The sequence below is a fragment of the Mobula hypostoma genome, chromosome 1, assembly GCF_963921235.1.
Source record: "Mobula hypostoma chromosome 1, sMobHyp1.1, whole genome shotgun sequence".
Taxonomy (NCBI): Eukaryota; Metazoa; Chordata; class Chondrichthyes; order Myliobatiformes; family Myliobatidae; genus Mobula; species Mobula hypostoma.
The window spans coordinates 56553913-56571995 of NC_086097.1; the positions used below are offsets into that span (position 1 = coordinate 56553913).

Here is an 18083-nt window from a genome sequence, read left to right on the forward strand (position 1 = left end):
ATTGATTCACTATGTCGAATTCAAAAGAAGCGAAGGGCGTGAAGCGCAAAAGAATTGCAAATTTGTTTAAAGTTGAATGGCTTAACAAAATAGTAGAAACTGCTACACCGAAAGCTCATAAGGTCATGAACATTCAGCTACAAGAAGTATTTATGTATGATTCGGAAACTGGAGTTATCTGTTTGTATTGACGTGATGCGAAAGTTGCTGGAGAATTTGCTAGTGGAAAGAAGTGGGATGATATTTGGAAACTTAACTTTTTGAAGCGTCAGTTGGCAAGTAAATTTGGATGGTGTGCAAAACCTCAGGCAGCAGAACCCGTCATTACCCGTTACAGGAGTGCTACGCATGTTACGGTTGAGTGCAGATGAGCAAGAGCGAGACCGAAAGCAATCAAACCCAGAGGAGATCAATGTTGAGGTACAAGAATGGTCAGCTTTTGATTTCTCCGCAATTGCAGATTGTGACTTCACATTTGGCAATGAACAAGTTAATGCCTTATGTCTAAAATATCATGATTTTCTAGCTGAAAATACTGTAATAGTTAGACAGTTTAATGATTTCAAATTTTCCACACAAGAAAAAATTAAATCCAAACTGATTTCAAACTTTGCTCAAATGGTAGCATTTGTACTTCAAAATGAACAGTTTTGCGACTTTGCACAGTTGATGGATATCGGGGAACCTTTCTTGCGTCTAGTGTGGACTGTAAGTGAGGTTTTAGCCTAATGAATCAACTCAAAAACAAGCTGAGAAACCGTTTAGGTGAATGTCATTTGGATATGTTAATGTGAATCAAAAGCTATCAATTGGATGGAAGTTCTATTAGTCTAGATAGAGTTTACAAAGAATGGGTAAATGCCAAAGATAAGAGAGAGAAAAAATAACTGAGAGACTTAAATATGTATGTTATTTTTCTTGTTATTCTGTGCAGTTTTATGTCAAATATTCTGTAAACCTACATAAACTGTGCCATGTGTGCATTCAGTGCGCATATACTTTTGTCACAGGAAAAAAATTCGCACAACGTAAGATTTTTGCGCACACTGACTACAAAAAATTAGAGGGAACATTGCTGATGAGAGGTTTGGGACAGAATGGGTTGCTTGAAAGCCCCTTTGAGACCTCTGTACATGATGAGGACAGGCCATTACAAAAGGATAGAAACACTCTAAAAAGAAAGTCTCACAAAAAGCATGCTGGTGATTCAAAAACACGAGAAAATCTGTAGATGTTGGAAATCCAAAGCAACACACACAAAATGCTGGAAGAACTCAGCAGGCCAGGCAGCATCCATGGAAAAGAGTACGTTTCTGGCTAAGACCCTTCCTCAGCACTGGAAAAAAAGTTGAGAAATCAGAGCAAGCAGGAGAGGGGAGAGGAGGAAGAAGTACAAGGTGGTAGGTGAGAGGTGAAACCAGGACAAAATTTGTGAGTGAATGAATTCTGCCACATTTATAGGACACCTCAGTTGTGACAAATTCGAGTTTATAGCCTTGAATGTATGTTTTAATGTAAAACAAATAATATGTAATAATTTATTTATATAGCACCTTTCATACTTTAAGATGCAAGCTCAAAGTGCTTTACATAGATTGTACAGATAAATCAATAAATCAAAAAAAAGACAAATTTAAAAAGCATAAGTAAAGGCTAACATTATATAGAAGAAATTGTAATCAAATATACAAAATTATATAAATGTAATCAACATCAATAAGCATTAAGTAATCCTACAAGTAGGCCAAATTTAAAAAGTAGGTTTTTAGAAGTGTTTGAAATGTTCCACAGTACTAACTTAGTCAGTAGAGTATATCACATTTTTGGTACAGAAAAGCAAAAGGGCACATCACCATATCTTATATGGTTGGCTCTAGGAACACTAAGTACACCAGTATTCGCTGATCTAAGTTTACAAAGGGGTGAGGCACTCCAAAATATATGGAGGAGCTGGATTACTCAAAGTTTTATATACAATTACGAGTATTTTAAATTGATCCTAAAGATCACAGGCAGCCAGTGAAATGTGCTCAGATTTTCTTTTTTTGGTCAAGATTTTTGCTGCTGCATTTTGAACAAGTTGTAGCTGATTTATATCTTTATGAATATGATGTATTAATATAATTCTAATTTCCTCAATTAATCCTATAAATAGAAGAAACATACAATAACAACACACACAAAATGAACCAGTCCATCTCGACACATTGCAAATCATAGTCAAGGATTTCAATCAGGCTTGCTTGAAGAAATTCTTGCCCAATTACCATCAGCATATAACCTGTAGCACCAGAGGTCCTAACACACAAGGACACTGTTATGCTAAGATAAGGGATGCCTACCATTCCGTGCCCAGACTGCCTTATGGTAAATCTGATCACTTGGCTGTCCTTCTCCTACCTGCACACAGGCAGAGGCTAAAGAGCAAAGCTCCAGAGATTCGGACAGCAAAGACGAGACAGAGGAACCCTGGTCTCTCAGTCACTTGGAGTTCTGTGGTCTCTTAGTCTCTCGGGGCTCCTGAACACTTAGTTTCTTGGGGGTCCCTGATCTCTCAGTTTCTTGGAGTTCCCAAGTCTCTCTGCCTCTTGAAGTCCCCAAGTGTCTCTGCCTCTCAGGATTCCCATGTCTCTCTGCCTCTTGGAGTCCCCAAGTCTCTCAGGGTTTCCATGTCTCTCCACCTCTTGGGGTTCCCATCTCTCTGCCCCTCAAGCTCCGCAAGTCTCTCTACCTCTCAATGTCCCTCTCGAGTTCCCCAGGTCTCCCTCTCAAGTTCTCCATGCCTCCCTCTCAAGTTCCCCGGGTCTATCAAGTTGTCCTTGGATATTGAATTTTCAGGTCCTTTTAGAGCTCCTTTTGTTTTTCTCAAGCGACTGGCTCTTTTTAATACAGACTGCTGGAGCCTCTGTTTAATCTTGTTAAATTTGTTTTGATAAACTCAGGGATCTGTTTTACTTCTATTATTTAAACAGATGTCCAATTAGCTCTACTCACAGGGTCCTAGTTTGGAGAATATTACTTCTCACAGTGTCACTCGACTGGTATATTATGAATAAACTCTCATCACCATCTTTATATCAGAGACTGCCCTTCCTCTGCACTTGAGTTACGATATCGCCAGCACGTTTCATGACATCAGGACCCACACCACCAGGTTCAGAAACAGTTATTACCATTCAACCATCAGGCTCTTGAACCAAAAGGGGATAACTTCACTCAACTTCACGTGCCCCATCACTGAAATGTTCCCACAACCTATGGATTCACTTTCAAAAACTCTTCATCTCATGTTCTCGATGTTTATTGTTTATTTATTTGTTATTATTATTTCTTTCTTTTGCGCATTGGTTAAAGGCCCAAGTTGGAGTGGTCTTTCATTGATTCTACTATGATTGCTTTTCTTTTATGGATTTATTGATATCCCCACAAGAAAGTGAATCTCAGGGTTGTATATGGTGACATCTATGTACTTTGATAATAAATTTACTCTGAACTTTGAACTTTAAAAATGCTAGAGGAACTTAGCAGTTCAGGCAGTCTCTGTGGAGGGAAATAACTAGTCAATATTTTGGGCGGAGACCCTTCATCATGTCCTGATCTTGACTTAAGGTTTCCGGCATCTGCAGAATCTCTTGTGTATCTAAATATACAATAAGATTGCAATATGACGATGTGCCACAGAAGAGTTGTATCTTAATAATAATAATTCTTTCAAATCTATATCAAATTGGGGAAACATGATTAATTGTGATAATCACTAATGCTCAAATTAACTGTCGTTCAGGTCGAGTGGTCTTAAATATTGTAGCTGCTGAGAAGCTAACAATGGAGGTGGGGTGTGGTGGGGGCTGGTTAATTCTAAGGACTGAGATCAGCACGTTAACAGTCCTTCAGAAGCAGGCAATAATCACAGTCAGAGGGAAACTAATTAATGCTAGGGGAAACCTCTCAAAACATAAGTACCATCTTACCTAACAGCCACTTCATCATTTTATCATATTCTCACAAGGGCCTCTGCTAGATTGCAGACACTTCAGAAAAAAAGGGTCAATTCACTTTCCCATTCATTAGCACTGCGTATTGGTAACCATATGAGGGAGCCTTCCGCTGCTCATATGTAATAAAACAGGAATTGTTAAAGCATTCACAGGAGGTACATGTTGCCCAGCCAGCAATAAATGTCCCATTATACTTGCCTTTCAGAAAACAGCGGTGAGCTCTCTTCTTGAGCTATTGGAATCCTTGAAGTGAAGATGCTCCCAATGGGACAGAATTCCATATGTAGACCCAGGATTGTTGATAATTCACAGTGCCACCACTTTAGACTAATCAGTGTTTAATCTGGTGGGTGCACAACCCCTTCCCCATGGAAAGAATGAGGCTCCTGAAGCAGCATTAAAGCTGCACTCACCTAGCATGTGGAGAGCATTCTCTCACTCTCGTGACTTGCATCCTGCAGAAAGAGGAAAAGAAGTGCCTCTCTTCCTTCAGAATTTGCATCCTCTCCCACAGCACAAATTTGGCGGATTTCATTAAGTAAATCAGAGAAAAACATTGAATAAAACATGGAATGAGGGATGTACTAGGGAGAAAAAAAGAACTCAGAGAAATGAAGGAAGAAGGCCACCACTAACAGGAGAAAATCTGTAGATGCTGGAAATCCAAAGCAAAACCCACAAACTGCTGAAGGAACTCAGCAGGCCAGGCAGTATCTATGGAAAAGAGCAAATAGTCAACATTTCAGCAAATCCTGGGGCAGGGAAAGTCCTGATGAATGGTCTCGGCCTCAAACATCAACTGTTTACTCTTCTCCATTGATGCTGCCTGGCCTGCTGAGTTCCTTCAGTATTTGGTGTGAAGAATGCCACCAATCAAATTTAAAGCTAAAATTTCAATATAACTGATCTCAGCCCTCATTGAATCAGGAATTCAGACTAACCTGTCCTTTAAGAAAATCTTGCAGGAGCAAGTTTGGTACATGAGAAAGGGTGACACTAAGATATTCTTCTGATTTCCTTTCCCTGCCCCAGGATTTGGGATAAAAAAATTTATTGAAACATTAGCTCTGGTCTTCTCCCCACAGATACTGCCTGACATTCTGAAACTTCCTAGTATTTTCTGTTCAAATAGAAAATGATTCCCCAAATAACAGTCTGCTTTATTACCACCTAAGTTGGATTCTATAGTGAGTCACAGAAAGCAGGAAACATGGAGGGACGTGTCACAAGATAGACTGGGGACATCTGGACAGCATCAATGAGAGGAAGCTGAGTCATGTTGTTATACCTGGAAGCACATGCACTAATGGGCATTACTCTTTCAAACTTTGGATGTAGAATTAATGATGTGACCAAACTGCTCAGCCCACACACCATCTAACATTCCTTCGTGAGAAAACAAAGAGATTCTCTAATAAGATCACTTGCACAGTGGATGAATGAGCTTTAATTAATTACAAGCTCTTTCCACACTGTTTAATAATACACAAAACGAGCAAAGGAGTAGTTCATATTTCTCTCATGCTTGCTTTACCTTTCAGCATCATGCCTGACCGAATACTCTAGTTTTCTATTTCATTCCCATTACCCTCAAATTCCTGACACCAAAAAGTACAGCACATTTATGCTACTACTACTACTACTATTACTACTATTACTACTACTACTACTCCTACTACTACTATTACTAATACTACTACTAATACTACTACTACTAATACTACGTCAACTCAGGCCTAGGGGGCCGGCGTCGGGCACGATGACAGACTCTCCACCTCTCCCTCTCCCTCATTTAAGCAGTTTAGTGCAAACAATCATAGGGCAATTCTTTTAAAAACTTTAAACCTATCTTTCTCCTTATAGTTACTGTTGGCAGTAACTTCCAGCCCACAACACCACCTGAGGTATCATTGGGAATATATTACTGATGTTAACGTAGACAAGACACAAGAAGGTTTATTGAGATTAAAGCAAGATTCCTAGGATATTGAGGATATCTTCACACAGATATTTTAAAGTTTTGAACAGCCAATTAACTTTGTGTTTGAAATATACTCTATAATGTAATACACAGCTCATTCCCAGTCAGCTTTTACAAAAAATACTATGAAAATTATCTGAAAATATACTTCAGAGGAGTTGATTGAGGGATGTATTAGCTGGAGTACTGTAGATTACATCCCTACACTTCTTCAACATGGTGTTGTGGAAACTTTTGTATTCCTCTGGGGGAAAGCAGATGGGATTTCAGTTAACCATCCCATCTTAAAGAGGGCATCTCCAGATGATGCATCGCTGCTGGGCCAGAATGGTCGGTGTCCAGAGAGAGTATGAGGATGAAAAGCATTGTTACATGTATTCCACTCAATTGTTCCTAAGGTCTGTCATCCACACCCATTACTCGGCTTTCCACTAAGGCTACAAGTTGATCTCCAGGTGAGAACTTCCTCAGGGAAAACGGCTCCAATCATATCCATAGGTCACTGCACTGCCAATTCTTAAATCCCTCAAAAGTGATTTGATAACCAATGAAACCGTGACCTTGAGGCTGGACCAGGTATCAAAGAAGTCAAACGAGTTGAGTATTTGGGAAGTGTTGAATAAAAATCTAAAAACAATTTTTAAAACTGAAAACACTAAAAAGCTGATAAAACCCTCAAAATAGCTAAATTAAGTTTAAATAAATCAAATCAATTAAAAGGAAGTATGTGCTCAGAAATTTAGCTTTCTCCCACATGTCCATTCCTCTCCATTGAAATGATCCTGTGTTTGATTTCCCATCTGGGAAACTGCAAGAAGTTTTTCCTCTACTGCTGGATTCTACGAGAAGGTTACACACCAAGTCCCAAGTTTCCTCACAGAGATACAGCTACATACATAAAAGTCCAAATCTTTTAATGAGATTTTCAGCCAGAGTTTATTCTGAGATTTTTTTTAACTTTGGAACCATAAGATAATTCAACAGTATTAATCATTGGTCTACTCAGTTCAGTAATGCATCATGAATGTGTGATTTATAAAATGTCAATAACAATTTTGAAATGTTGGATTTTATTGTGACATAAATATTCAAGAACTTCAATACACCTTATAGAATTCAGTTCAATTCAATAAATTAGTCACAGAATGAGAAAAAGGCCTCTCGATAAAATTGCTTGCCGATATAAATTAATCATGGCTAGTCTGCCTTTAAAGAGTTTGTAGTTTGAAATATGTGTTTGTATATTTCACTTCAATGTTACTAAAGATTCTGCATTTGATTACTTCCTGCTGGTTTGAAGTTCTGCTTCCCTGCATTGCAAAGCCAGCTTCCCACAACAACGTTAACATTTATGACTTCACTTACAGCAAACCTTGTTGGAATTGCCGATCTTATTCTTACAATAACATATAGTTAAGTCCTGAATTTCTACAGCAGAGTCTATGGTGTGGAACCCAACAATTGTCGTGCTCCAACACACTGAAACTAATGCACAGAAACCCCATCTGAAGTGAAGTGTGAGTTGGTGAGTTCTCCCCAACTCACCAGCTCACAGCTCACTCTCCAGATCATTAATGCGTCATGAGGCTTGAGAGGAATCTAGAATTATACAGAGGAGAACAAAAGATTGATTGAAAGGGGGAGACATAGTATAAGAGTAAAACTTCTAGGGAACAAAAAAAAACAACTGTAGTAGTTTCTGTAAATATGTGAAAACACTTAACTGGCCAAAAGGTCAGAGAAAGCAAATTATATGAAAACAAAGAAATTGCTCTGTCTTCAAAATAGAGCACAAATACCTTCCAAATCAAGGATCTAGTGAGAGGGAAGAACTAATATAAATGAGTAACTGTAAAGAAATAGGGCTCAGAAATGAATGGAGCTGAACGGCAAGAAATTCCAAAAGCCTGACAATCTACATCATAGAATGCTAAAAGAAACTAGTCAGGAAAATTGTCGGTCATCTTTTAATTCTCGAGTTCTTTAAACTCTTGACCAGATCCTACAGACAGAAAGGTGGTAAATGTAATGCTGTAGCACTATTTTAAAAAAGGAAAGAATGAAAAATAATTCACACATTACTGAGCCTTACATCATCAGTGGAGAGAATGCTCGTGCCTATTGTGAAAGAAAGGAAAGCATTAGGCAAAGTCATTCAGCATGGATTTACAAAAGAGAAATCATGCCTGACAACTCTACTCTCTTTTGAGATTGTAACCGCAGACATTCCACCTCTCCCGGAAGTTCCCAGAGTCTCCCGCATATTGATAGCGGCTCCCTAACGCCCGCAAATTATATACAATATCCCGGAAATCAATTTTTTTGAGAGCAAGCAAGAGAGAGGGGGGGGAGAGAGAGAGAGAGAGACAGAGAGAGCAAGTGACAGACGTAGCAAGAGAGTGACAGAGAGAGCATCCTGATTGGTCTCTCTTTGTGCTAAGTAGACACCTATCAGTTTTCTCTGTGGGGGGGCTTTACAATCGACATCTCTCTCTTTCATTGTCCATCAGTTCAGTTTAGTGTCCTGCAGCGCCATGGCAGAATGTTCCAAAAAAAGAAAATATAAAATGTACTTCACCCCAGACTACACTAAAGTGTACCCCCGCCTAACAGGGGTCAAAAATAATGACAGTGTTGCTCGCTGCACTGTTTTGCAACAGTGACTTTTCTATTGCCCATGGTGGGTTACGACTGTAAAAGACATGCTGAGGTGAGTTTAACAGGTGTCATTTGTTCATTAGCATAGCTAACGTTATTTAAACTAGCTGGCCAGCTGCTAAGGAGCTACTCTATTGATGTCCTACGTGATGAGGCCAAACTCCCTGAAAAGCTATTAGATTAGCATTTAACTATTGAGACTGCCAACAAAATACTCAACAAGGAATATGTGTGTGTGTGTGTGTGTGTGTGTGTGTGTGTGTGTAAATAGTTTCAATATGTAATCAAATAAATTGCTGTGTTCTTTCATAATCAAATGTCCTGAATACATACACCCTCGGAGGTCAACCCAGGGGAGGAGGGAGGGTGGTGGTGCTACCTCCCTGAAATGAGTTTTTGCAGGGTGAGATGTCTGTAACTGGTAGAAAATAAGAGAAACCCAGTGAAGGTAATGTACTTGGACTTTCACAAGGCTTTACATAGGGTCCGTAACAAAAGGATTGGGTGTAAAATTAAATCACATGAGACGAGGGGGTAATTACACTGGCATAAACTGTTACAGGGATCAGGCTCAGCTAATCTTAATATATACCCACAAGTTGGGTAAGTGAATGTAACATCTCCAAATCTGCAAAGGACGCAAGGCCCAGGGGAGTAATGCAAGCTGTGAGGAGGATGCAAAGAGGCTCCAAAGTGTTTTGGATATGTTGAGTGAGTGGACAAATGCATGGCAGATGCAGTTTAAATGATAAGTGTGAGTATTCACTTGGTTCTGAAAACAAAAAGATACATTATTATATGAAATGGTGATAGATTAGGAAAAGGGAGTTGCAACAAGACTTGGTTGTCCTTGAACATCATTTGCTGAAAGCAGATTTTCAAGGGCAGCAGAAGATTAGGAAGGGGAATGGTATGTTGACCTTCACTGCAAGAGGATATGAGTACAGCAGTAACAATATCTTGCTGCAGCTGTACAGGCCCGTAGTGACGACAGGAGAAATGCTTTTATCCGCAGAGTGCCAAACCTGTAGAATTTTCTACCACAGGGAGACCGAGACATCAAATACATTCAAAAAGAGTGTAAAAGGGATAAGGGTTGAAAGCAGGAACTGGATGCTGAAGTGGATAATCAGCCTACAATACATTAAATGGTGGAGTAGGTCCAAAAGACCAAATAGCCTACTCCGACTCCTGTTTTCCAAGTTTTTTGTTTTTCTGACATCATAGAAACTAGCAGCAAGTTTGCCTCACCCGAGAGCAACGGTTATGGTTGCTGTTACTGCTGCAGTCTCAGACACATAACTGAAGGACAACAATGAGCCGACAGGACACCGGCCACAGGCATCAGGTTGTTATCAGATTTAGTGCAAGGAGGGGACACTAATGATTCCTAGCTTCACAGACAAGTAAATAATGCTTTTAGGCCCTAAACATTTGCTGAATTGGTTGAGCAAACCAAGTATCAATTGGAATGCTAAAACTAATTTTAATTATTTTACTTCAGGCAGCAAAGCAATCGCCAATGGTTCCATGTCTGAATGGTGTTCAGTTGTTGGAATAAAGAACATACAGACTACAATACCTTCCATAATCAAACATCTACCGAGTCAGCAAGTGGTGCATGTAAATAACCAGTTGGCTGAGGTACCAGGGACCAACCTGCGCTCATGAAACGATACCCTACAGAAGAAAAATATCTGTAGACAGAGGAGAAAAGGTATTGTAATGAGAAAGAAGTACATAAAATTTGAAATGTACCCATATAATTTTTATCCTATTTACCTCTGAACCTAAGAGTTGTCCTTGTGTCTGCAATAAAATTATCCAATAATTTCCTTGAAATCAGACTGGTTTAGAACAATGATCTGTGCTGACATTTTTTGTCAATAGATTGCACAATCGTCAATAAAAGGAACATCTGCAGAAGAACCAAAGAGCTGTCCAACTAATCAGTGGTTAGTATTTGCATTGTGAACGATAAAAAATATTTAATACAACTAAACTACATTGGCAATATAATATAGAAATTAGATTAATTGTTCTATATTAATTACATTTAGACAGCGGATAAATCACAGTTAAATCTTATGTACCCGATGAACCGAACAGCACAGTTCAATTTAAAACTGGAATGAAATTGAACTGATAAGACTGCACTGTTAGTTACATTGAAGACCAGTCTCTCAGATATTAAATTGAAATGGATAATGCAAACATTATTAAATACAAAGGCAGATTATTTTTTTCCCAATCGTAATGTGCTATTGTACTCTGATCATTGGCTTTAAATGTTACATTAATGAGCTTAAATGAATGCCAGGGACTACAAGAACAGAGCTTATTGTGGAACTAGCATATTTATTGTTTTGTAACATTCAGATTGTCAAATAAATTTGAAAATTATTTCAAAAACATCTGCATTTATCAGTGAAAGTTATTGCTCCCTAAAGTTCTGCTTCGGCTTTCAACTTTGCCCTTGTATTTCCAATTGGCATTGAGGTAAGTTATCAAAAGATCAGATTGCTAACAAGGGTAAAAAGGGTGAAGAACTCAATTCTGAAGCAGGATTTTGGTTGTACTCATATGAAGAGAAAGAATAAATTATAATTATTTTTATCTGTGTCCTTTCATGTAATAATATATGCAATATTTAATATTACTTCACAGAGCGAGTGGACTACCTGAAGTGGTATTAGGTAGCTCATTACCTAATCTCTATATTTCTGACTCTGGGGAGTAGTATCAGTCCCCGGAAAAGCCAGATTCTTCATATCCTCAGTAATACATTCTCTACTCTCAGAAACAGCTTACTGCTGTGCTACTTGGTTTCTGATATACTCAAAATTTTTCAGTACTTATTTCTAGATGGGACAAATGTTAGTATTAGCAAGCAGTGGTACACAGAGTCAGTGCATGTCTGTATATAAATCCATGTGTCAGTGTCCACAATTTCCTGTAGAATTATCGAACGGACGCAGTCTGAATTTTGCTCAACAATACATCTACTTGTACCTCACATGGGTTTTTGCTAGAAAGCATTTGCATTTTAATGTGCACTTCACTCCAAGGTGCTCGCACAGTCAATTTAACTGAGTTATGAATTCATTGTGGACAGCCAGATCTGCAGGTTCATTTCAAGCTGGAATACTGCTACCCTATGAATAATGGTTCCCCCAGAAGAATCCAGGTCATGTGCTGCAATTTGAGTTAGACGGAGGACCCAACATCTGTTTCAGGATACCCCTTCTAAATATTACTGTGTGAAATTACCATAATCTACTTATAGTCGCTTCAGACATGAGACAGTCAAACAGTTGCTGTAAAAAAAAGGAAAGTAACATTCATATTAAAAAATACTCTTTTTGTGGAGTTAGCAGGAGAGCATTTTCTGATCCCACATTAGGTTATAGGTTGCTAACTACCATGTCTTGTCTCCCAAATCCTTGTCTGTCTCAACATCCCGATCTCCAACCCATAGTCTCCGGGCAGTCTCCCCATTTTGACCTGCTTGTGGAATCAGCTGGCCTTGAGCAGAGGAACACTGGGGCCTCCAAGGCCAGTACGTCAACTGTCTATTGAGGTCTTCTCACCAACCACTTCAGATCAACTACACGATGGGCATAACCCACTTTCAAGGCCAGTGAATTCAAGGGAATTTCATTTGGCACATCATTACTTCTGGAGTAATATGTCTTGAAATTTCTATTTATTTCTCTGTGGCAGGTACTATGTCTACTTAAGGTCCTGTTTGTAATCAGATTGAAAGGGAAAATTTCAATAAAGCATGTCTTTCCTGGCCCTTAGTCTGAATTTATTACTGGCACTGACAGCTGAGATTTTACTAAATTTGCAGGAAATTCTATTCTTGCCTATGTAATTTTGGCTGATTCTTTTGACAGAAAGATCAATTTTAACTGTTAAATTGTTTGTGTAATCATCTCATAGTGAAATGCTGGGTCACATGTGATTATTTCTGTATGAGAATCTCTGTGAAGACAACAGAATCCACTTACACATAATACAATATTACATTTAATGAGTGAAGGTAGGTACATAAAAATTGATTTTCTGAGCGCACAAGAATGAGTGACGTATGTAAAGGAACTATGTCCCAGTCTATCAGATAACAAGCTATTCAATCCGAAACAAATCCAGCCTGGATGCTCAAGCAATTTCTTTTCATCTTCCATAATAATCTGCTTGACAAATCACACTAAATATCAAATGTGGGGTACAAATGTGAACTTTGAAAGGGTACAGACAGGAGTTAAGAGATCATTATCCTGTTATACGACAATGGTTGTTCAATGGTAAGATTAAACAACTCAAAATCATGAGACTTGGCTCATGATATAGAAAGTTTCAATTTCAAAGATTTTAAAGTTATATAAACTACACCAATAAAATGTCTCAGCTGTGGTACACTATTGGATTAATGGGATTACCCAGCTGTTTTAGCCCGGTCTCTTTAGAGAGGAAAATCTGCCATGTTTACCCAGGTTGATCTGTAAATGACTTCAAGCACAAAATAACAAGACTGATTTAAAATGCCAGGAAAGAGTAACTTCTAGGAATTACCCCACCATTTATTCTGCACCTTCAAAATCTTGTGGCATCGGGCCAAACAATGCTAACAAAATCTCCCACTGATCCATGATTACTATCTCCTGCTCCCCCTCAGCAAATTAATCATCACTCTTTCATATCGAACCCCACTTGGGAGAAACTGTAGGGTCAGAACAGCACAAAATGTAGTCTGGGTGAGACTTATACACTGTTCATTGCCAAGAACAGTGTAGCAGCAGCAATAATCTGAGGTGCTAGTTTAGTTTCTTCTACAACCAGCTGACATCTACACAAAGCGCTGTCACAGGAAAGCAGCACCTACTATCAAGGACCCCCACCACCCAGGGTCATGCTCTCTTCTCACTGCTGCCTTCAGGAAGAAGGTACAGGAGTCTCAGGACTCACAGCACCAGGTTCAGGACCCCTCAACTTTCAGGCTCTTAAAGCAAAGTGTTGCAAGGACGTGGCTGGGGACGAACCCAAGTGCAGGACACAGATGCTGAGGCAGAGTCGTTAGGCGTAGCCCCTTCGCGAACAGGGAGTCAATACCCAGGAGACGATGCGAAGCTTAGAACTAACAGTTCTCAGGAATAGGAAACAGGGTATGCTCTCACAAGAGTCGACCAACGAACTGGCGGCTTCTTGCTGTGGTCGCAGGGTTTTTATCCTGCCGTTTGATGGGAAGCAGGTGTGTGTAGTTAGTGGTACTTGGGAATGATTGGAATCTAAATGAGGTGATCGAGGCCCAAATGTTGAGGCAAATGGCAAGGTGGGGGATTGCCAGACGGGACCATGACACAAAGGGGATAACTTCACTTAACTTGGCTTGCCTCATCTTTGAAATGTTCCCACAACCTATGGGCTCACTTTCAAGGACTCTCCTTCTCAATGCTCTCAATATTTATTGTTTATTTATTTATTATTATTATTATTATTATTTCTTTTGTATTTGCACAGTTTGTACATTCTTAGAACACCCAGATTGGTGCAGTCTTTCACTTACTCTATTATGGATTTATTGAGTATGCCCACAAGAAAACAAATCTGAGGGTTGTATATGGTGACATACATGTACTTTGAAAATAAATTTACTTTTTACTTTGAATGCAACTTCTAGCATTGTCCTGCTCCAAACATGTAGCTGGATTCCAAACGAGACTGACCTAGATAACCAAGTAGCATTTGGCCACAAGTGGTATTATGGAGCCCTCATAAAATTAATAATTAGGGCTTAAAATCTCATCTGGATCAAGTCATAACTTACACAAAGGGACAGTGGTTTTAGCTGCTTGATCATTCAGCTCATCATTTGTAACTGAACTTCAATTATTATTTTGAAAGGGAGATTACACTAAGTTCCTCATTCCAATATATAACGGTTTAGGGCTCTATTTTACAAATACTTCGGGGTTTATAAATGAATCATCTAATTTATCTGCTTCTTTATGCCTCACAAAAACAACTAACAGCAAGAAGGAACTTTAGGACATTCTTTTCATGCCAGATCCCACCATGCATAAGTATCTAAGATAGGGTGGTCACAATAATCTTCAGGAATAACTACTGATTGGCCCATTCAATATTCATTACACCAAGACAGGCAACCATTCATTCAGTCTGTACAACAAATGGGCATGTTCTTTAAAGCAAAAAGCATCTTGGAAGTTGGAAATGCCATCATTAGGACAAATGTTACATTATGGAAATACCTGAACAGGTGCAGCTATAGTACAATTAGGACTGCATCACGGGCTGGTATGGAAACACCATTGTTCGTGAACAGAAAATCCTACAAAAAGTAATTGATATGGCCCAGTCCATCACGGGTAAAGCCCTCTCCTTCACTGAGGACATCTACATGTTGCAGGAAAGCAGCATCCATCATTAGGGACCCAAACTACCCAGGTCATGCTCTCTTTCCGCTTCTGCCAAGAGGAAGACAGCACAGGAACCTCAGGACTCATACCACCAGGTTCAGGAACAGTTATTACTGCTCGACCATAAAGCTCTTAAACCAGAAGGGATAACTTCACTCAGCTTCACATGGTCCATCACTCAACTGTTCCCACAACCTATGGACTCACTTCCAAGGACTCTTCATCTCATGTTCTCGATAATTATTGCTTATTTGTATATTTCTGGTATTATTAATATTTATTTTTTTCTTTCATTTTGTATTTGCAGTTTGTTGTCTTTTAGACACCGGTTGTCTGCCCTGTTGGTGCAGTCTTTCATTGATTCTGTTACGGTTATTGGATCTATTGAGTATGCTCACAAGAAAATGAATCTCGGGGTTGTATATGGGTAACATATATGTACTTTGATAATACATACACGTTGAATTTGGAACTTTTGAATTTTGAACGTTAAAGTGTAAGCTTTCAAAACCATATTCAACCTCCTTAGCTGACATTTCTGAATGAAAACCGCCATAGTCATCGCATTGTCTGCAAAATCTCAAGCTTGGAGACCACCAGAAGTTGGGGGACAGTATCAAAGCCAATAAAGGATAAGCAATAAATATTAGCCTTGCCAGCAGTGTCCATACTCTGATTTATTTTGCAAATTGAAAGGGTAATCTGAACATTAACACAAAACATACATATTCATAAGCAAATAAGTGGGAGGAGAAGATGGCGACGTGACGCAGCTTGCAGCGGCCACTCTGGTGGTGATGTCTGTTATTTGTCAAGTAGGGTGCCGTGCACAATCCTGATTTGATGGAGACGGACGTGAGAGCATGGAGGAGCATCTGGAGAAACTTCTGAAATGCCTGCTTCATTGCTGCTGCTACTCTGTGGTCCAGAATCTCCGGAGGAGAAGGCTCCAAGTCCTCGGCTTTGCTTGTTGCTCGGCGGCCGGGGCGGGGTCAAAACGCTCGGCAGATGATGGTGCTCGGAAAGGCTGTGTCGGAGGGGCTGGTTGAAGGCTCAAAGTTTTTGGACAGACTCAGAGTCCGCTGTGGTCGGGTGCTTCCAATGGTGCTGCATCGGCAAGTTGGCAGCGCTTGGAGGTTCATGGCAGGGAGAGTTCCTCCCTTCTGCCGCCTGCGTGAGATAGAAACACAGAAACATAGAAAATAGGTGCAGGAGTAGGCCATTCGGCCCTTTGAGCCTGCACCGCCATTCAGTATGATCATGGCTGATCATCCAACTCAGAACCCTGTACCTGCCTTCTCTCCATACCCCCAATCCCTTTAGCCACAAGGACCATATCTAACTCCCTCTTAAATATAGCCAATGAACTGGCCTCAACTGTTTCCTGTGGCAGAGAATTCCACAGAATCACCATTCTCTGTGTGAAGAAGTTTTTCCTAATCTCGGTCCTAAAAGGCTTCCCCTTTATCCTCAAACTGTGACCCCTCGTTCTGGACTTCCCCAACATTGGGAACAATCTTCCTGCATCTAGTCTGTCCAATCCCTTTAGGATTCTATACGTTTCAATCAGATCCCCCCTCAATCTTCTAAACTCCAACGAGTATAAGCCTAGTTCATCCAGTCTTTCATCATATGAAAGTCCTGCCATCCCAGGAATCAATCTGGTGAACCTTCTTTGTACTCGCTCTATGGCAAGGATGTCTTTCCTCAGATTAGGGGACCAAAACTGCACACAATACTCCAGGTGTGGTCTCACCAAGGCCTTGTACAACTGCAGTAGTACCTCCCTGCTCCTGTACTCGAATCCTCTTGCTATAAATGGCAGCATACCATTCGCCTTTTTCACCGCCTGCTGTACCTGCATGCCCACTTTCAATGACTGGTGTATAATGACACCCAGGTCTCGTTGCACCTCCCCTTTTCCTAATCGGCCACCATTCAGATAATAATCTGTCTTCCTGTTCTTGCCACCAAAATGGATAACTTCACATTTATCCACATTAAGTTGCATCTGCCATGAATTTGCCCACTCACCTAACCTATCCAAGTCACCCTGCATCCTCTTAACATCCTCCTCACAGCTAACACTGCCACCCAGCTTCGTGTCATCCGCAAACTTGGAGATGCTGCATTTAATTCCCTCATCCAAGTCATTAATATATATTGTAAACAACTGGGGTCCCAGCACTGAGCCTTGCGGTACCCCACTAGTCACTGCCTGCCATTCTGAGTCTAACGGGACTTTGAGACTTTTTTTTTACCGTGCCCATGGTCTGCTCTTTATCAAATTATGGTATTGCTTTGCACTGTTGTAACTATATGTTATAATTAAGTGGCTTTGTCAGTTTTAGTCTTGGTTTGTCCTGTATTTTCTTGTGATATCATTCTGGAGGAACGTTGTATTATTTTTTAATGCTTGCATTTCTAAATGACAATAAACGAGGACTGAGTGCCCTCATAATCTAATCTAACTTCAGAAATCAGATACTTCATTTTTATTGATACTTTGTACAGTGATTGTCTTGAAGCATATTCAATTATTTTAGATATATTAAGACCATAAGACATAGGAGCAGAATTAGGCTGTTTGTCCCATCCAGTCTGCTACGCCATTTAATCGTGGCTGAATCATTTTCCTTCTCAACCCTAATCTCCTGCCTTCTCTTTGTATCCCTTCATGCCCTGAGCAATCAAGAATCTATCAACCTCTCCCTTAAATATCCTTCAACTTAAAGGAGGGTAACTTTGAAGGTATGAGACATGAATTAGTTAAGATAGACTGGCAAATGATACTTATAGGGTTGACGGTGGATATGCAATGGCAAGCATTTAAAGATCGCATGGATGAACTACAACAATTGTTCATCCCAGTATGGCAAAAGAATAAACCAGGGAAGGTAGTGCACCCATGACTGACAAGGGAAATTAGGGATAGTATCAATTCCAAAGAAGAAACATACAAATTACCCAGAAAAAGCGGCTCACCTGAGGACTGGGAGAAAT

General features: G+C 39.8%; 1 protein-coding gene across 5 annotated transcripts in view; it reads right to left on the minus strand.

Moving 5' to 3' along the window:
* The window catches only part of slc35f4 (solute carrier family 35 member F4), a 162570-nt gene that overhangs the window by 129857 nt on the left and 14630 nt on the right, over nucleotides 1-18083 (minus strand). For 2 of the 5 annotated variants that reach the window (XM_063049475.1, XM_063049447.1), the window contains exon 1: nucleotides 10220-10320. The exons of the other annotated variants lie outside the window; for them this stretch is intronic. Coding sequence is in view for 1 of the 2 variants with exons in the window: in XM_063049447.1 (XP_062905517.1) it covers nucleotides 10220-10226 (7 nt within the window). In the remaining variant the exon portion in view is untranslated. Of the gene's footprint in view, nucleotides 1-10219; nucleotides 10321-18083 lie in introns of those variants that run through there. 5 annotated transcript variants of the gene reach the window in all.